Below are 21994 nucleotides of genomic sequence, written 5' to 3' on the forward strand. Positions count from 1 at the left end.
TTGTTATAGCTTTAATGGTCATTGTTGGATGCAAATGTTGCCACAACAAATCCATGCACACTTTAATGCCTTATCGAACAATGGTGTATGTGTTTTAAATTTACAGGAGGAATAAATTGAAGAATAAAATAAATTTCAGACTGGAACATATGGTGCTGATGTCACTACGTAAGTTTGCAAACTTTTTTCTGAGTCACCTCTGTAAAAACACAGATGTACTTTGATGTCACCAAACTAAGTTCTCTCTACAGCCAGTACCAAAGTTTACATTTTGTAAAGCAATAACAGGAAGGATTTAGAATCATTCAGCTAAGTACAATGCATCAATGTGAAACAATAACTAACTGTATGCTGTTTATTTCTTACCATGGTCAGATTTTGGAGTGGATGGTGCTTTATCTGGAATTTGCCCTTGATTGTTCTCTGGAGTTGATGGAGGCGGCATAGGGGAAGGCATAGGCCTCTCCACGCAAGAGCGAGATAACTGAGCGTTTTCTGGTGGATCCAGCAATGTCTTATCAAGAGGTACTTGCGTGAAAAGGTTAACTAAATGATGACGGCACACCTGTACAAAGATGCCAAAAATCAGAAACAGGTTACTGAATTTTCATAAAACATTGGCAAAATTTCTGACTGTAAGCATGCACATGACAGTGATTTAAGGAAATGTTTATGAAGAGGAGGAAATGAAAAGGAAAATGTTATGTTAATGTTATGGAGACAGGAAAATTAAAGTGGCAAGTTACAAAATATGACGTACAACAGAGGTGTAGGATGAGTGGTGTGGACGAACGAACGAACGAACGCACGCGCGCACGCGCGCACACACACACACACACACACACACACACACACACACACACACACACACACACACACACGCGCGCACAGGCACACACAGGCGCACACGCGCACACGCGCGCGTGATGGTGTGGGGGAGGGGGCAGCATTATGGCAAAGGAGGTGGATGAAGGACAGACAGTAGGCAAAGAAGCAACAGTATATGGATGTTTTCTTTATGAAGCAAATAATATGTCTATTGGATTTTATGAACAATTACCAAATGACAGCATACAAATAAAATGCTTACCTGAGCATACAGTTTGAGCATGTTGGTTGTGGAAGTATCACCAAGTAAAGAAAACCACTCGTCAACGGGTTCCTTCATAGTATGAGCTGTATTCTTCCCAACACGGAGGATACCATCCTTCCAGTGTTTTGTAATAGGGCAGTGTCTACCAAGTCTGCATACCTGAAAGAACATTGACACATGCCTAAAATCTGGAGAACATTATGACAATACGAATCCCAGCCCCTATCAAAATTTAACAAGCAATTAAATGTGTGTTCAGACATTGTTAAAACTGAAGTAGGGTACTGAACAAAAGCTCTGTAATAAGCAGATGTAACATCATGGAGACGCTGCAGGAAGGGTTCAGCACAGCAATGAGCACATTATTTGGCTGTTGTGGGCAACATGTTCGTATAGTGTAGTGATGTAGAATCAATTTTAATTAATCTGTCCACTTAGAGTGGAAATTCCTTTAATATGTCACAAGATATTAAAGTCCTTATAATATTAATCAGTTGTTAATGTTTATAGTTGTGAACACTGTACCAGAATATTTGTCCCTAATATATCAGAGAGAGAGAGAGAGAGAGAGAGAGAGAGAGAGAGATTTTCCTGCATATTCCATTTAACAGAAGTGCTAAAACTCTTCTTTTCTGCGTGAAATTACAATACATCATAGGTCTGTAACATACCTGTATTACCAAATAGCTAACATGTTGCACGATATGGTCCCAGGCTTCCAGGAGCAACAAAAATTAGATTTTCGTATTTCTTATCATTACTGACCAAATTTTAAAATTTAAAAGGCTGTCGTAATACACTCATTAAGACGTATAATCTTATTTAAAGACTTATCACAGTAAGATAATTAATATTGTTAGGAACAATGAACGTCTTGAAGCAGTGCAACACACGGTACGCAAATTATCCAAACAACAGCCATCCAATACATGAGAATGAGAGCACTTAACAGCTTCCACCAAACTTTCATGTAATTTCAAACCACCTCTTTCTCACTAACATTAATGTCAAATATTTAACATATTAACTCTTTAATAAAATAATCAGATGTTTGAAGTTCATTTATACATGGGAGTTTGATTCTTTAAAGTATTATTACCACTCTTCTTGAATTTATCATTTTGTCCCAATGACTCAGTTGAATGTTTGATTTAACCAGTCAAAGTTTCTTGTCCTTCACATCAAACTTCTTCCCCTCCCCCCCCCCCCCTCCCGCCCTGTGAATACTTTCAATTGCAACATAATTAAATATAAGGGGTTGGCACATTTAAAGCCTTTTTAAATGCCACTCCTGCTATCTCATCAAGTGTGGATTATGGACATGTCCTAACAACCAGCAGTGTGATACCTCTCTACCCTCATTTTGGAAAGAGACAATGGTATCCTCCATGCACTGAAAAACCTTTCGGGGCAGGTTCTTTTGTTGGACAGTCTAAAGAGCACCTGATGAATCATAACACATGGGGAATACAGTGCACTGTCACATTTCACCAGTCTGTGATCCACAAGGGCCACATATCACTTCGCATAAGAAAATAAATAAAATTTAACTTGAAATGTGTATATGGGATTGTTTTTCTTCGAAAATAACACAGAAAACAAAAAACTGGCCTTGCTCAGAGCTACCAGTGTACACCATTGAATCGGCATGGGATATATTTAATATACAATGGAACAAATGCTGGTAAACGAAAAGCTGTTGTACATGCCTTGAAAATACCTTAAGAACTGTATAGGCCACTAATCAAGCAGAGTAGCTGCTTACACTAATAATGCAGGAGAATCTTCTTATCTACTACAATATGATCATCAACAAGGTGTTTCATTCACTTCTCTAACGATTTTAATACTTTTGGCTGAATATTTATCAGTCATTCTGTTGGTGGGTGAGTGAAGCTATTGAATGTTGAAGAGCCAATGTTTAATAATTAAAGATGACTAACCAGATGCAGTACAGGTGCTAGAAATGAGGCTTGTCATAGAAACATAAGATGCATGTCAAACAGTCTCAGACTTTACACCTTTGCAATAGCGTACCTTGGGTAAATTAAACATTTATACAACCGAAATGATTTCAATATAACATATTTTCTAGGTGGAAAGTGAAGTCCCATTTTTCACCCCAATCCTTCAGTCTCAGAAGCATCAACAGTAATTGACAGACTGTTGTAAGGCATTTGAGCTACACTAAATGACAATTAGCAATAACCCACACTCAAAAACTGCTGTACAGGAAAATAAAACAAAGTAACAGGAAATGGGGAGTCGAAAAATTGTTTGATAAGCCACCTTCCCCAAAACTTGCAGAAAAATAACAGTGACTGAGTGCAGTCACTGCAATTTTCTGAGCTGTTAATGTTTCTATATATGATGAAAGAGCTGCAGTTTCCTCATTTTTGTTAATAGTTTCTGTCCTGAACTTTCTATGGACATAATATATGAAATTTAATAAATTCTGTTTACCTCATAAGTTGCACTGAGCTCCTTAAAGAATGTTCGTACTTTCTGCAGGACGAAGTCATTGTCTGGTGCAACAACAACAAATGCTATATCTCTAGCATATGAATATGGTTCCAGTAATAATTTCTCCCAGTACTGAATGGCATAAGGTGACAGCGAAAGCCAATCTTTGTCATAACCAACCATGAGCGATGGAATAGGTTGTGGTTCACAACGGTCATTTGTACCTAAAATACATCAATAAATACATTAAAAAGAGCATTCACTCACATTTAACACAGAAATTTGCAATGATGGCTTGTTAATAATGTTTCTACATAACAACACATATGATCGAAATTTCTGATAATTCATTTCCAAAAATCAGCAAACAGCAAAATGTCAGTCATGTAAGAAAAGTAAATGTTGTTACAGGAATCATTGATTTGATTCAGTAGTTAACTGACTCAGGTTGCCAGCAAGCAACAGGGTTTTCAAAAAAAAACACTGCTCCCTCCATCTGCAAAGTGTAAGCGCAATTCGATTTTTGGGTGCAAAAGGATCTATACCAGCTCAAATTCATCACAAGTGCCATCTGGTACAGTGGCCACAAAATGTACGTATTGATAAGTAGTTTTTTTTTTTTAAGTTACAGTTTTCCCATAACGGGGAAGCTGGAGCTCCTATGCGGGTCATTCCATGTCAATTCAAACAATTTGAGAAAATGTTCCAGCTGTTAGTCTCAGATTTGGCTGAAATTTAGCACACCAATTCTACCAAGCGTGGAACACTCATGTACAAAATTTTAAGCTCCCCTGCCAGTTAGTTCCAGAATTATGACTTGTGAAAGAAGGTGGCATGACCCGGAAATTGCAACCCGCATCTGGCAATCTATCTTCAGACCCAACTTTAGGTCTTAATAACTTTGGAACTATTTTTACAACCCAGTAATATCCACTTAGAGGACACACTCTACGAATCAAAACACCAACAACATATTTCTGAGGGAAAATAAAAAATTCCAAAATGTGATTAAAAATGTAATATGTTAAATGGTACATATTGTAAGTGCCCTCTATGCCAAATATAATTCATTCAAAAAGGGTATACATTTTTTGTGGTAAGTTTAATGTGGCCTCAACACACACAGAACTCATCATGCCCATATCAGTCACACAAACAGAGTTACATGCACATGAAAATACAAAAAATTGAAAAATTACCTGAAAAACATGGATTTTCAAAGTGTGGTAGCACAAAAGGGACAAGTGATATCCAAGCCAAATTTCAAACACTGCATAAGCAGACCATAATATTATATGTAGCAAAATTTCAACTTGTTATAGCAAGGCATTTGTGTACAATAAAAGTTGACAGAGATGTATTTGGTTTTATTTTTAATTATTTATTTATTTATTGTTCCGTGGGACCACATTAAGGAAAAGTCTCCATGGTCATGGAACGAGTCAATACATGAAATTATAACACGATATTAGAAACAGATAAAATGAAATATAAAAAAACATATTCAGGTGACAAGTCGCAAGTTTAAATGACGAAAATCAACAATGTAACACTGGAATTTGCTTAATTTTTTAGCTCTTCCAGGAGCTCCTCGACAGAATAGGAGGGAGCCATGAGGAAACTCTTCAGTTTAGACTTAAAAGCGTTTGGGCAACTGCTAAGATTTTTGAGTTCTTGTGGTAGATTATTGAAAATGGATGCAGCAGAATACTGCACTCCTTTCTGCAAAAGAGTCAAGGAAGTGCATTCTACATGCAAATTTGATTTCTGCCTAGTATTAACTGAGTGAAAGCTGCTAACTCTTGGGAATAGGCTAATATTGCTAACAACAAACAACATTAAAGAAAATATATACTGTGAGGGCAATGTCAGAATTCCCAGATTTTTGAATAGGGGTCGACAAGAGGTTCTCGAACTTACACCACATATAGCTCGAACAGCCCGTTTTCGAGCCAAAAATACCCTTTTTGAATCAGAAGAATTACCCCAAAAAATAATACCATACTACATAAGCGTATGAAAATATGCTAAGTAGACTACTTTTCATGTTGAAGTGCCACTTATTTCAGATACTGTTCTAATGGTAAATAAAGCAGCATTTAGCTTCTGAACAAGATCCTGGACATGGGCTTTCCACAACAGCTTACTATCTATCCGAACGCCTAGGAACTTGAACTGTTCCGTCTCGCTTATAATATGCCTATTCTGTCTGATCAAAATATCGGTTCTTGTTGAATTGTGAGTTAGAAACTGTAAAAACTCAGTCTTACTGTGATTTAGCATCAAATTATTTCCACACAAGCCACGAATTTATTTCATGAACTACATTATTTGTTACTGTTTCAATATTACACACAAGATCCTTCACTATCAAGCTGGTGTCATCAGCAAACAGAAATATTTTTGAATCACCTGTAATACTAGAAGGCATATCATTTATATCAATAAGAAACAGCAGTGGCCCCAGCACCGACCCTTGGGGAACGCACCACTTAACAGTGCCCCATTGGGACTGAACATCACTACCACTCTCAATATTGCGGAGAATTACCCTCTGCTTTCTGTTCTTAAAGTAAGAGGCGAACCAATTGTAAGCTACTCCCCTTACTCCGTAATGGTCCAACTTCTGGAGTAATATTTTGTGGTCAACACAGTCAAAAGCCTTCGTTAAATCAAAGAAAACACCTAGCGTTCACAACCTTTTATTTAATCTGTCCAAAATCTCACAGAGAAAAGAGAATATAGCATTTTCAGTTGTTAAACCATTTCTAAAACCAAACTGAACATTTGACAGCAAATTATGTGAATTTAAATGCTCCAGTAACCTTGTATATACAACCTTCTCGATAACTTTAGCAAACACCGATGGCATAGAAATAGGCCTAAAATTGTCAACATTATCAATGTCTCCCTTTTTATAAAGTGGCTTCACTACCGAGTACTTTAATCGGTCAGGAAACCGACCACTCCTAAAGGAAAAGTTACAGATATGGCTAAGTACTGGGCTAACATACATGGAACAATACTTCAGTATTCTGCTAGATACCCCATCATATCCATGAGAGTTCTTGGTCTTTAGTGATTTAATTATTAACTCAATCTCCCTCTTGTCAGTATCATGGAGGAGCATTTCAGGTAACAGTCTCGGAACCCTTTTTTCTAAGAGCGCTATATGATTCCCTGTTGGGACTAGGTTTCTCTTTAGTTCACCTGCTATATTCAGAAAGTGATTATTAAATACTGTACATACATGCGACTTATCAGTAACACGGACATTCCCACTACGAACTGATTCTATATCCTCGACCTGTCTCTACAGACCAGCAACTTCCTTTACGACTGACCATATGGTTTTAATTTTATCCTGAGACTTAGCTATTCTATCTGCATACCACATACTTTTTGCATTCCTAATAACATTTTTAAGCACCTTACAATACTGTTTGTAATGGGCTCCTGCATTTAGATTTTGACTGTTTCTAACGTTTTGATATAATTGCCACTTTGTTCTACAAGATATTCTTATCCCTCTAGTCAGCCACCCAGGCTGCCTGTTTGTGCTAGTACCCTGTTTTGAACGTTCCAACGGAAAGCAACTTTCACAGAGCACGAGAAAAGTCTTGAGAAAAGCATTATATTTATCGTCTACTGTATCAGCGCTATAAACATCTTGCCACTCTTGTTCCTTTATAAGGTTTACAAAGGTCTCTACAGCAACTGGATCAGTTTTCCTGAAGAGCTGATGACTATATTTAACACGTGTTGCAGCACAAAAATCTTTTAAAGTTAAAATTTGTGCATCATGATCTGAAAGGCCATTCACCTTTTTGCTAACAGAATGCCCTTCTAGTAATGAGGAATGAACAAAAATGTTGTCTATGGTTGTTCTACTGTTCCCTTGCACTCTCGTTGGAAAGAACACGGTTTGCCTAAGATTATATGAATTAAAGAGGTCTACCAGCATCCTCTTCCTTGCACAATCCCTTATACAATTAATACTGAAGTCACCACATATAACTAACTTTTTGTATTTCCTATAAAGTGAACCAAGAGCCTCTCTAGCTTTAGCAAAAATGTTGTGAAATCGGAGTCTGGGGATCTATAAATAACAACAGTTAGAAGTTTAGCTCCATTAAATTTAACCACACCTGCACAACATTCAAACACCTTTTCAGTGCAGTACTTTGAAACATCAATTGACTCAAATGGGATGCCGTTTTTCACATACACGGCTACTCCCCCTCACCGCAAAGAGCTCCTCGAAAAGCTGCCAGCCAACCTGTATCCTGGTAAAGGAAGCCTCTGAATTATCTCCTTATTTAAGAAGTGTTCAGATATGGTATGTATTTGGTTACGTTTCTTTTAACACGATTTAGCAAGTAATAGTGATGATGCAGACAGCTTGTTTCAGATAAAGCTGCAGCAATTGTTCGGAACCACTAGGCAACAGAAAGTTAAACAATGGTAGTTTTCAGGGACAGAATGAGTCACTGTTAGGCAGGAACAACAAGGGAAACAAGCAACAATTACAGGTTACTCAAGTTTTTAAGATTCTAGTTTATACTGGTCAATACTGTTGTGGGAAGTCGGTATGGAGGCAGAAGAGTGTACTAGTGGTGCTTTTGTTCAAACAGGTTGCAGTATTGGTAGAGCACAAGCATCTGAATGTCATAAAACAACCTATGGAACAAAATATGGCATTCGCTTTGTACTGTATGATCTGGATGAATTGGACCAAGATTTGTTGCTATGGAGATCTGGGATACTTCCTGTGGGCACAAGAAGTACAGTTCCAGGAAACTTTAGTGTTTGTTATCATATGAAAGTGTTTCTGGATAAGTATTATTTCTTACAAAGAAGTTGTTTTGATCCATTTCGGATTCATAAGCAGACAGTGAAGTGTAGCCTCAGAGAAACTGGTATAAAATCAGTATTGAAAGTGAATCAGCGCATGAGACTTAACATGAAACCAGGACAAAAGTTATGTTCCAGGTGCCTTACACTGCTAAAAAATGAAGAATATTCTGATAATTTACATGACAGTGATGAAGAGTATCAGCCACCTACAACCACAGTGGATGAGCAATTAAATACTTCAGTGACTGCTCTTGGTTTGTCTCCCACGAAGACACACAAAGTTGGGAAAAAGAGACAGGCCCAGCTATACTAGAAGAAAACTACAAGAGGCTCAAATGGAATTAAAACACAAAATAGCTGACACACTAATGGTGGAAGAGCAAGAACTATCTGCTCAATAGGAACAGAAATCATGCCAGAAATGCTCTGATTTGGACAAAATTGTGCATGATTTGAAAGAAAAATGTGCCATATCCACACGCCAGAAAAAAGTAGCTAATCTTACCCTTGCACCTTCCAGCTAGTCTATTGACTACACTGCAAAGGAATTCAACGTTTCTACATGGATGGTAAAGCAAGCTAGGAAAATAAAAACAACCCACGGAGTGCTTCCACAACTTCAGCAGGCTCAGTGTAAGCAATTGAGTTCAGAAATAAAGGTTCTAGCCAAATAATGCCTGGAAAAAAAGACTATGTAATGGTGAAAATGGGAAATGTACGTGTACAGATGCAAAAAAGACTGTTGCTATGCAACATATCAGAACTATATGTAGAATTCAAGGAAAAGTATCCGATACCAAAGTAGGTTTATCATCTTTTTTCAATCTTCGGCCAAAATGAGTTGTGCCTGTAAGTGCAAGAGGCACATACAATGTTTAATGTTTGTGTATGTGAGACCCATCAAAATGCTAAGCTGATGTTTGCTGCTATAAAGGATTCTGGTCTGGATTACAAAGGTGCAATGAAGCTGCTAGTGAGTGACATCAGTTCCTACCAGTGCATGATACACAGGTGTGAAAAGTGTCCTGGTAAGGCAAATCTTGCAGAACATGTGAATAACAAACTGTATGGTGAACTCCTTATGGATGTCGATGAACTTGTTTCTTATAAACAATGGACACACATGGATCGCACAATTCTTGAAACAAAACAAAGTACAGTGGAAGATTTTGCTGAAATGTGTTGTCAAAAAACGGACAAACTGACCACACACAGCTTCACGGCAACAGCACAATCAGCTTATCTCCAGTTTTGTAAGGATAATTTGAAACAAGACGAAATTATAGTAATACTAGCCTTTTCTGAAAATTATGCATTTATAGTTCAAGATGCCATCCAAGGATATCATTGGGACAACAGTCGAACAACTCCCCAGCCATTTGTGATTTATTATAGAGGTGAATCAGGTGATGTGTCTGTCATGAACCTGTGCGTTTTTAGTGACTGTTTAATTCACGATACCATTGCAGTTCATGCCCACATTCGCACTGTCACAGCATATGTGAAAAACAACCTGCCCCACATACATTTTGCAAAATACTTCAGTGATGGGGCAGCTAGTCAGTACAAAAACTGTAAAAATCTCAAATTTATGCATGCATTACCATGATTTTCAGATTCACACAGAATGGAATTTTTTCACAACAAGTCACGGTAAAACTGTATGTGATGGTATTGGTGCTACCGTTAAGCGCATGGCATCACGAGGTAGTCTGCAGCACCCTACAGAAGCTCACATTCTAATACCTCTTCAATTATTTACCTGGGTACAGAAAAATATCTCTGGCATACAATCATTCTACGTTTTGAAAGATGAGGTGAAATCAGTCGAAGAGTTGCTAAAAAGCAGACTAGAACACATTAAAACTGATGCAGGCACAAGGAGCTATCATCACTTCTCTCCAGCGGACTGTGAAGCAGAAGGTGATGTATTTGTGAACTTCATGGCACCAGCAGGACCAGCAAGATCATTTCATTGGCCACGTTTGGCAGACAGGTGTTTGATTCCTTTTGAACATATTCTTATGACAGTTCCAGTTCCTACCACAGTGTCAGGATGACAGTACAATTTGCCACTTAATGTACAGAGTACAGTAGCTAAGGTGTGGGAGAACTCCTGTTCGAAGCACAATCGACTGGTTTTTAGCAGTTAAGGTGTAGTAAACATTAATGATAGGTTGTGTTAATCTCTCTATATGTTGTTGCTTAGTGATTAAACAGTTGTGGGAGAGGATAAGAAGAGGCAGAACAGTTTACGATATGTTTTTACAAAATTGTGTTGTGGAACAATGGCCACATCACCAAATACATCTGTCAACTTCCATAGTACACAAATGTCTTGCAATAACATGCTGAAATTTTGAGATATATATCATTATGGTCTACTTATACAGTGTGTGAAATTTGGCTTGGATATCACTTGTCCCTTTTGTGCTACCACACTTCGAAAATCCATGTTTTTCAGGTAACTATTCAAATTTTTGTATTTTCATGTGCATGTAACTCAGTTTTTGTGACTGATATGGACATGATGAGTTCTGTGTCTGTTTAGGCCACATTAAGCGTACCACAAAAAAATTATACCCTTTTTGAGTGAATTATATTTGGTATAGAGGGCACCTACAATATGTACCTTTTAACGTACTACATTTTTTAATCACATTTTGGAATTTATTTTCCCTCAGAAATACGTTGTTGGTGTTTTGATTCATGGAGTGTATTCTCTAAATGGACGTTACTGGGTTCTAAAAATTTCACTGGACTGTGTGGAATAGTTCCAAAGTTATTAAGACCTGAAATTGAGTCTGAAGATATATTGCCAGATGTGGGTTGCAATTTCCAGGTCACGCCACCTTCTTTCACAAGTCATAATTCTGGAACTAATTGGCAGGGGAAACTAATACTTTGTACACGAGTGTTCCACACATGGTAGAATTAGTGTACTGAATTTCAGTCAAATCTGAGGCTATGAGCTGGAGCCCCTGGTTGAACTGACATGGAATGACCCATGCAACACTTTTTACAAGAGTGCCTCAGAAAATTCTCAAGAATGTCTCAGATGAAGACTTGGGTGACAGCAACAATTCAAAATTTCAAAATATTTAATGATTGTAACGCTTATTTGAAGAAGGAAACTGAAAACAATGAAGATGTCATAGCTTATGATGATGGAGAAGCATACCAGTTCTGTAAGTACAGATGTCTTCTATGGAGAAAATAGCAGCCACCAGCTAACTAAGAACAAAGCAACACTACATCTTCTTGAAATAATTGTTTTTTAAGAAAAGAAAAGAAACCATGTGCCTTTTGTGCTCTTCATTTGAAAAGTAAATACAAGATATCTGTGTCAATAGTGTGGTGTTCCAATTTGCTTGGAATGGTTCATAGTCTCTCTGAAATGCTTGGATGCTGAAAGTGATTAAAACATGATTTGGATCCTCATAGGAATAAATAATTACTTAAAATGAAAATGAAGCAAAGTTTCTCCCTTCATAGACTTGTGGAGTGCAATAGTCGCTACATGTTGACATGATAAGCAGTAAACTCAAAACTGATTTAACACACAATTTCTCATAAATGATGTGTGTTTTTCCATACAGCTATGTTTTGAATCTATATTATTAGCTTCCTGATGATGAACAGTGAGTAATCAGAGAGCTTGCTATCTACAGTTATTTTAGTAATACTTAAAATAAAAGTATGTTGGAAATTTTGCTAAGTTTTAACTGTCTGTTTTAAATCATGTATTCTTTACAAAACAATCAAATTTTCCATGAAGTCTACTTCCAGGAAGTGTAATGAACAACCTGAAGTCATGAAGATATATATTCACCAATATAGTAGTTTCACATACAAAACATAAAACAGCAGTTTGAGAGATGCCTTTGTAGTAACTGTGTTTTGTCAAAGTTGGTAGTAGTTAGTTAAGTGTTGCAGCCAACAAAATTTATATTTATCAAATACAATGAATGCGTTCCTGCTGACAGATCAAAATTGTGTGCCACACCAGGACTCAAACCTGGGATCTCTACCTCTCACTAGCAAGTGTACTACTGATTGAGTTATTAAGCACAACTCATGATCTGCTCTCACAGCTTAACTTCTAGCAACACCTCATCTCCTAACTTCCAAACTTGACAGAAGTTTTCTTGCATACCTTGTGGGACTAGCAATACAGCAGTAGGTACGGATTGAGAGTCATGCTTGGATAACTCAGCCAGTAGAGCACTTGCTCTTCAAAGGCATATGTCCCTGGTTTGAGTACCAGTCTGGTTTTGTTTTGATCTGGCAGCAAGTGTCAAATTAGTGCATATTCCACAGCAGAGTGAAGATTCAGATTGGATGATGGCGAAATCACTACATGAAACTATAATTCAGTTGAAAATAGGACAAGGTGAGCAAGTGAGAGAACAGGAAATTACCAACAGCAGATGCTCACAGTTAAGTAAATACTGTCCCTCTACACAGAGGGTGGTTCACAAAATAGGTCACCATTTTTTTTTTTTTTTTTTTTTTTTTTTTTTTTTTTTTTTTTTTTTTTTTTTTTTAAATAAACACTTTACTGTCAAGACAAACACAAAGGATCATATACTAAATTGTAAAATACTCTGTAGAGAATTGTTCTAACTCAACACACGCTCAGTATGTCCACTATTTGGATTCTGAGCTTCTTTCACATGAACACTGATGTTAGCAATAAAATACTGGGAACACTACTCTCCTAGCAACAGTATCGAGAATTACACATCATTTCTTAACTCATTCGTTTCTCCAAGTTCTATTTCAACTGCTTTTGAGATGCTCAATAGGATATCAAGTGCAACTCATAAATTATCTATAATATAAATGATGACACATTTCGTACACTACACATTTCGTTGAAAGTGTCTATGTGCGCAAGGCAACAGCTCATTACTGGCTAAAAAGGCATTTACTTCAATCGTATAATGCTACATTGGATAACTACTGCAAAGTATTTGAATGAAAGCATTTCCATGTGACACTACTAACTAGTCTGTTCTTTTGATTCAGGTTCATAATGACTGCAGCTAAAGTCTACAGCAGGACCAGTGGTGGTTATGGTCGTGTTTCTCTAATGCTCATAGATTGGTGATCCATCAGTCCCACACAGCCAACAGGGTGATATTATCATGTACTCAACGATAAGTGAGAAAAGAGACAATGAATTTCTAGCAGCTAAATAGAAACTATTCTTTCTGCTATTTTGACAATTATTTAACCCCCTCCCTCCTCCACTAACTGGGAGTATGTCACGAATTACAAGGTTGAGGGATGTGGTCAGTTTGGAATCAGATTGGTTGCAAGTTGGCAAAGCCAACAAATGTAAAGCTAAGAAACCTGTTGTGGTTCCAGACTGATCTGCAGCTTAGCCCAGGGTTTAGGTTAGACTGCAAAGTGAAAGTTTTACTCGTAAAAATTAATTTAACGATCTGTGTTGTCACATATATTTCTTTCATCAAAATATTGCATGAATTATAAGGGTTGTCTGAACCTTTGCCTGCTTCTTTTGACTGTGTTACCATTTCGAATGTTGTGATGTATTGGCATTAGAATGTGACAATATTCCCTCAAAACAAGTTGTCTGACTGCTGCTCTCTCATTGGCTGTGTAGGTCCATCAGCTGACACACTCTCTTTCCATCCCACCATACATCATGGTGAGCACTAACAATGTTGCTGCACGGAACACATAACAACGTCAATGATTGCTGCTTTGTGCATTCACTTGTGTGCCAGACAGGAATATGTACAGCTATGTAAATGTGAGACTCAAAATAGTTATATTATTTTGACAGTTACGATTTATTTTAAATTGTGCTCATCAAGAGAGAAAATGACCACTTTTTCTATTTTCTGATGCTGCAACGAAAGAACGTCATGGTGAAATGGAACATGAAAGCGCAATTCTAGACTGTAATTTCCGTGAAAAGAGCTGTGTACAGCACGAATAAAATAGCTTTGTGACTGACACATTGCAGTGGCAGAGGACAGCAATGCTGGCATGCAGCCAGCCACACTTTACAAGGTTTTTACTGTGCCTAGAAAACACACAATGCCTGAAGCATGTGGCACTAGAGCAGTCTGTTCCAGCACAAGTGCACATGGGCAAATTGCTGACGAACAGGTGATCTTGCAGCCAGGCTGCAGTATACACGAGAGTACTCCAATGGTCGAGTGTACGTGGACAGGAGTGGCCAAGCAACACAGACATGAGCAACACAGACATGAGCAACAGGGCCAAGTGGCAGCCAGCCTACAATACCTGTGTCTACCCACAAGTGTGATGAAGGGCGGGCAGGGCTGGATAGCCTCATGGGCCAGCACTGGAACAGCCTACACCAGAGAAAGAACTAAAACTGGCTAGTCCCCTACCACTAAGCATGCTTAAAGATACATCCCGAAGTTAATTCAAGCAAACTATTCAGAGACCAACAAACCTGAGCCAAGAGAGAAAACCATCTTCAAACTGATTGAATGTATTTTGTTCTCACATTATGTTCATTTTCCCCAAGGTATTTCTCTACAGCCCACGTAATGAGCAAATCACCTAAGAACACCTGATTTTACAAAACAAAATTAACTGTTTGAGTGTACCTATTGAGAAACTAGTTGTTTACTGACAAACCACTTTCATGGAGCTAGTAAAATTATGAATAAAGAAGTACCTAATTGTTACATTCCATCCAGGATATTCCATTGTTTGAAGTACTTAATAATATTGATGGCAGGCAATGAAAATTTTGTAACTTCATTTTGTTAAATTTTGCAGGTGAATGAAAAACAGTTTCTTAAAAAATAATAAGGTGATACAGAAAGTAGCTACAGGTGTAACTGTGTAGTAAAGTCTTGTTATTGGCAGATTAGGGAAATACATGTGCTTTCAAATCTCTCTTTGATTACAGAGTTTCTGGTTAGCAGCATTATGAGTTTTCACAGACATAGTTACGAAGTTTTCATTGCCTACCATCGATTTATGTTTAGCTTATTTCTCTCAACTTTATTTCCCATAAAGATGAAGCTTTGGCTATTGGGGTCATGTGCAGATTTATTTTGATGAACATGGAATGACAGGGCTGGGAAAACAATACTGACATTCAAATAGGCTTGAAATTTCCTGATAAACTGAAGCACTTGATACAGCATCAATGTTACTCAAACGATCAAGTGACATCTGACTCTTGCAGCACTTCTGCAAGGGCTACGTGAGAAACTATGAACTAGTCACAACAACAGTCTATTGTTTGGCTTAATGTATGACAAATTTGTGAAACAGTGGACGAAACATAATTAAATTCTATCATCTAACATACTCCTGTTATATTTGAACACGTTTGAAATAATGGTTCTATATATCTATGGATACCACATACAAACATTGACACTTCTTTTTACGTAAAGACAACATTCAAAAGCGAAAATGTTTTAATTCATGATACATTACTTGATTCTCAGCCCAGATCAACATTTTATTTGATTATGAGATAGGGCAATGATTTACTAAGTGCGTTATTAATTAGAAATTCAGTCTATGTTCATATATTACAACACCAGTTGGAAATGTTGCCAACTTTAGAACATAATGGCAACATTCATATGAAACAAAGAATGAAATGCCTAACAAATGAAATCTATTACTTCAGTGGTAAGACCGTTCATGGATAAAGTACCAACAGATGTCAGTAGATCAAAGGCCAACGAAAGTTCGAGAACTGGACTCAATCGTGATTGTGATATTTCATTTATGTATTAACTGCTGTTGTTACATATAACTTGCACTCTAGAAGACATTGCGGTCTGTATTTCACAGCTGCTCAGCACATCACAATGGAAGGGTTGGAGGGGAACAGTGTTACCAGTTTGTCTGAGGACTAGATGAGTGTGGGGGAGGGAGAGTACTAGTGACCAGGTAGCAAAATACATCACATTGCCAACCATGGGAATCTATATGTGTACTTTGGCTAAACTGCAGTTTGCCTGAAACCATTTGTAGTTGGAATTGAACTTACTTTAAAATTGGACAAGAACTCAAAAATAGTATTCATTTTTGCACGAGATGGTAAATGTCTAGGGGCCAGTGGCGTACTTTTGTGTTTCATGCTTCAATATTGTTGACACTCACCAAAATGTATGACAGGAACAAAAGGGATGTTTCAGCTGCTGGTTCTACGCAGCCAATGTGAGAGTGGTGACCAGACAATATATTTGGAAGCAAGAGACATTGTAAAGTCCCCTGTACGAGAGCAAACTATCAAATTTGTCATTGTCTAGCTTCAGATTTATCAAACAGGGCCTTAGGCATTTGTCAATTTAACCTCACATTCAAAGCAGATGCTTTTTGTGTATGTTGTATTTTGACACTAGTTGGAATGGCTACAAATGTAGATAAGGCATTTCTAACACGGACACTGACACTGAGTTTAACATAGTAGTAAACAAGATACTGGTCCAGGAAATTAGAGAGAAATATACACACGAAAACCTGTTAAAAAATGTTACACTCAGAGTCTGATAACTACATCAACTTTCTGCAGATGGACTGTGATGCTTTCAATAATTTGTTTAGAGCTATTTCACCTTCACACTGAAAAAGAAGACCCAAGTATGCAAAATTTTACTCTTTCCTACTTGCTCCACAACATGGGAAGAAAAGCACCCACTGTCCCTGGAAGAACTCGAGAATATTGATTTTTTAAATTTCATTCCAATCATACTTTAATGTGCAGGATGTTGATTTTCTTCTTAACCTCTCCCTTTGTAATATTTGGCTGGAAAGATGTGACATTGGTACTGTTTTGGTAACTGCCAGTGATATTTCATTTTTATCCTTGATCAAAGATTCCACAGTTGTGGGAAGTCATGATGCAGTGAGATAAATTGTAATACAACTATTTTTCACTAAACACCTGCAGCAAAACATCGCCACAAACAACATTAAACTTTCCATCAGAGTTTCTTGCAAACACTTCAAATATGGTCCATGCTGGCAAACATGTCAAACAGTACTGTATACAGTCAAATGTTTGGCAAACATAGTAAAGTTTGGCCAACTGACAAATCATGTGCTGACGTCTTTACATTCTCATCAGTAGACAAGTGAAGTACGATGTATGTTCGGCAGAGATGGTGTGTGTGTGTGTGTGTGTGTGTGTGTGTGTGTGTGTGTGTGTGTGTTGTGTGTGTGAGAGAGAGAGAGAGAGAGAGAGAGAGAGAGAGAGAGAGAGAGAGAGAGAGAGGGGGGGGGGAGGGGGGGGGGGGGGTGTTCACAGGTATCATCGTAAAACCACAACCTCAGAAACTGCAACATATTTGGAAGAAACAGTCAAATATTTCTGATAACCAAATATATAAATTTCACATCAGTGCTATTAGGGTGGTGATACCAGTAACAACAGGATCCTTAATCAAAAGAGATAGAAAAGGAAATGGTCTGCGAAATAATGTAAGCTCTCTCTTTTTGTGTATTTTGTTTCTCTTTGTATTGTCAAAATGCAGACAACCAGTAAATGGCATAAATTTAGAATAAATATTATGTTAACTTTATAAACAGATATTGTACATCAATAAAACGGTAATTTTGATTAGTTAGAATTTAGGCAGGTACTTTACGCCAATAAAAAAATTTGTAATTTTGATTAGTCAGAATATGTTAAAAATAAATTTTTCAAGGTGGCTCTTTGAACAAAAGAAGGGATGCTGTTGTCTTCTATTCAGTGTCATCCTATTCTCTGGTAAATATGGCATTTAAGATCTTTCTGTTCACATTGTGCTGCTGATTTTGGAGTTATATGATGCAAAAGGAAACATCATCAACTTGACCTCATATTTTAGGGAGAAAAAGGCACACTAGCAATATATCAGCCCTGCAATTGATCCTGAGAGAAAATTTGGACCATAATTCTTTTAGTAAGCAGTCATGACCTTCTGAACGTACAGCTTTTAAACTTTTGCATGCACAGGTTGTATGTCACTTGCTCTGACCCACTGCAACTGTCTTAATGCCCGAGTGTGAAGTACTTATATCGGAGTGACAACCAGCACCCTTCTATTTTTCACATATTGATGACAAAAGAAGATTCGGAGGGAGGGAAACACGTCTGCTGAACATGTTTTACAATCTTATTCAATAACATGTTCTGCGTCAAAAAGATGTAAGCAATATGAGTACATAATATGTCAACTTCATGCACATATTTGTTCAACAATGCGTGTTTCAAAATGAATATCGGGGTTTTTAGGCTTTGTAACATTTGTTACATTCAACCTACAATTACAAATAATACATAAAATGAAAGAGCAACTCAAACAGTTTTGTTCATATACCTATCTGCATGTCTTGTTTCCTGTGTCTTCCATTAGAAAGCATTAGTAGATAAGATGGAGAATAGTGAACACAAAGTTTTGTGTTTTACAGTTTGCAAGGACTGAATCTGTTATTACAGTGCAACGTTTGAACTGTGTTAAGTGCCACTGTAATCTTGTAAGTGATGATAAAATCTGTAGAGGGCACTATCAGATGTTTGAAAATACTAGCTGTATTTGCAAAGGGAAGAGTACGGGATGACAGAGTGTGAGTGAAGAATGTGTGGACTGAATTAGAGTGTCTATTTCTCTTTGCTCTGGTGTATTATTTCTAATTGTAAGTTGAATAAATGCCACAAAGCCTTAAAACCCCAACAATAATTTTGAAACACACACACACACACACACACACACACACACACACACACACAGGGAGCAGCAACTATCAGGTAACAAAACAAAACAACCAAGTGGCGATTCCAGGAAAAAAAAAAAAACTAATTGAACTACCACAAATGTGAAGTTTCCATCAATTAATTTGAAAGTTTTGGACATTTACACAGTGTATATATATTTTTGGATCACTCTGTATACATACCTCAAAATCAAAATTAAGAAAATCAATTTATCTACATCAATCATGTTGAAGAATAGTGCAACTCCTGCAAATGTATTTTTTAACAGTGGCAGCTCTCAACTCCGATGAAAATAACACACAACGACGATATTAATTACTAAGCATTTAGTGCCAAATACGATCTAATCAGATCGCGCGAAAAGTGCCACGTACGATCTAATCGTACAGCCATTTTCGCGCACTTTTCTTTCAAACTATGGCACATATCGTGGTATATCGATGTCGTGAAGACAAACCAAGGTCAAAAGGTAGTCATCAAGTACTTCGTTTCGATTGTCGATGCCAATAATAGATATTTTCGAGTTCCAAACACAACGTTGTTTTTCGTTCATTTCAAAGGTACTACGGCGGCGCCAAGGAAGAAGTCTCGTTTAAGTGCAGTGTATACTGCGGAAAGTAGTGAAGGTGAGAACAATTTTGCAGGTTTTTCGGACAGTGGATCGATCTATGAGTGGTCTAGTGGTGATATCTCATCATGTGAGTCATCAATAACCGAATCTGCACCAAACACCGACAAAGACGATTTTGAAGAATTGACTGCAGCCAGTGACACGTTTGCTGAAATTGGAACTGATGAGTTGGACAATCCTGCTCCTCACCACTTCACGTTTTCGGAATTACCAGTCCCCAAAAATGTACCAATAAATGCTACGACAATTGATTTTAACAACTTGTTTTTTACAGTGCAACTGTTTACGATAATGGCAACGGAAACAAACAGATATGCTCGGCAATTTCTCGAAGCAAACGTAAACTTATCAGTGAACGCTCATGTGAGAAAGTGGTATCCTACCTCACTGCCAGAAATGAGGGCTTTTGTGACAGTAATACTAAATATGGGACTCATAAAGAAACCAACAATTTTTAGTTATTGGTCCACAGATGAAAATATGGCAACCCCATGGTTTTCCCGAATGTTTTCACGAAATTGATTTCAGTTGCTCCTAAAATTTTTCCGCTTGACAGAAAATACAAAATTGCATTCTCCTGGGCATCCAGTGTATGACCCCACTGCAAAGTTTGATATTATGCTGAACATTGCCAATAATGCGCTTTGTCACCATTATACGCCTCATCAACGGCTGAGTGTTGACAAAAGTCTTGTTAGCTCTAAAACTCATTCTCAACTCAACCAGTATCTCCTTAATAAATATCACCACAGATGGGGTGTAACGTTCTGGATGCCATGTGATTCTGTGGTGAATTACTGCCTTGGATTCTATGTGTACTGTGGAGCAAGAAGTGAAGCTGACAGAGTGGAGGTAAAAGAGCACGGATTAGGCTATGTAGTTATTACAAAATTACTTGCTCTTGGAAATTACATGAACAAGGGGTACCACATTTTCTGTGACAATTTTTTCATATCAATTCCAGTAGTGGGGAAACTGTATTCCATGGGAACCTTCCTCACTGGCAGAATATGGAGGAACAGAAAATTTCTCCCACCTAATCTTTTTCCAAATTTGACATTGGGCAGGTCAAATTCTTTAGAAAGGCCTTTGTGCTTCTCTTGGCTTCAGGGAAAAGAAGTCACAGAAAAATCCAGTTCTGTTGATCAGTTCCTCCACTGCTGCAACGGTGTCAGAGAGAAGTACTCACAAACGACAACCTTTGAAGAAACCTGATGTCATATTTCAATATAATAAATACATGGGAGTGAGTTATTCCTCAGATTTGATGACGTACTGTTATCTGGATGAGAGGAAGACTGTGAAATTATGGAATAAACTGGTTTTCAGCGTAACTGGCAGAATGTTTCTGAATGCTTACATTCTTTATAAAGAAAATCTATCTTCGTCCGAGAAACCACTCACACATCTGAAATTCAACAGCAAAATCATCTGCATGTTGTCCCAGGAGTGGTTCATGATACAAAACTTAGCACCCCCTACATCAAGTGCAAATGCAGCACCCCCTACAGTGTATGGTGTAGAAATACTACCGGGAAAGAAGGAGCGAGCCGGTGTTGTGTGCTCTACAAAAGATACGAGGCGACGATCAAGAACTATGTGTGTACTCTGTAAGAAGGGATTATATCCCAAATGTGTTGGTCAACATTTATGTGTCAATAAACATTTGTGTGTCAATAAATGATCCTACAACTTAATTGGTATTATGTTATTTTCTGTTGGAACTAGTGACAAAATTATAGATGTTTTGCCCATTTTTCGCATCAGTTATTTCAGGGTGCATTATTTTCTAAAATATTTGACAGAAAGACACAAACAAATATTACATCATTCAGAATACTATGTAGATTGATAATATGAACACAAATTTTAAGTTCAATTATATCACATGTGGCTAAATATGACTTAAAACCAAAGTTTTAATTTTGTCCGTACAAAAACTCTAATACAAATATTGTTTTCTTTAGAAGTATGAGGCCTAATGGTGTACTCTGCTCATATTTCTGTAGCTGAAAGAAAAAAATTAAGGTCCTATGATAAACAGTTCAGATTTTATGGTAAGTTTAACAAACTTCTGCAATTAACTACAAAATCGCCTGGCACTTTTCAACTGATACCATGAAAATCGCATGGCACCAAAAGGGTTAAGTAGGGCTACACTACTACTTTAATGACACATTCAATCATGTCATTAATTTACACTGTGTTTGTGAAT

General features: G+C 37.4%; 1 protein-coding gene across 2 annotated transcripts in view; it reads right to left on the reverse strand.

The window, feature by feature from the left end:
- The window catches only part of LOC126461704 (mediator of RNA polymerase II transcription subunit 13), a 215840-nt gene that overhangs the window by 36030 nt on the left and 157816 nt on the right, over positions 1 to 21994 (reverse strand). For both annotated transcript variants that reach the window (XM_050096016.1, XM_050096015.1), the window contains exons 14-16: positions 3557 to 3780; positions 1091 to 1252; positions 367 to 565 (exon numbers count right to left, since the gene is read on the reverse strand). In XM_050096016.1, the coding sequence (XP_049951973.1) occupies positions 367 to 565; positions 1091 to 1252; positions 3557 to 3780 (585 nt within the window). The remainder of the gene's footprint in view (positions 1 to 366; positions 566 to 1090; positions 1253 to 3556; positions 3781 to 21994) is intronic.

Source organism: Schistocerca serialis, chromosome 1 (genome assembly GCF_023864345.2).
Source record: "Schistocerca serialis cubense isolate TAMUIC-IGC-003099 chromosome 1, iqSchSeri2.2, whole genome shotgun sequence".
In the NCBI taxonomy this organism is placed as follows: domain Eukaryota; kingdom Metazoa; phylum Arthropoda; class Insecta; order Orthoptera; family Acrididae; genus Schistocerca; species Schistocerca serialis.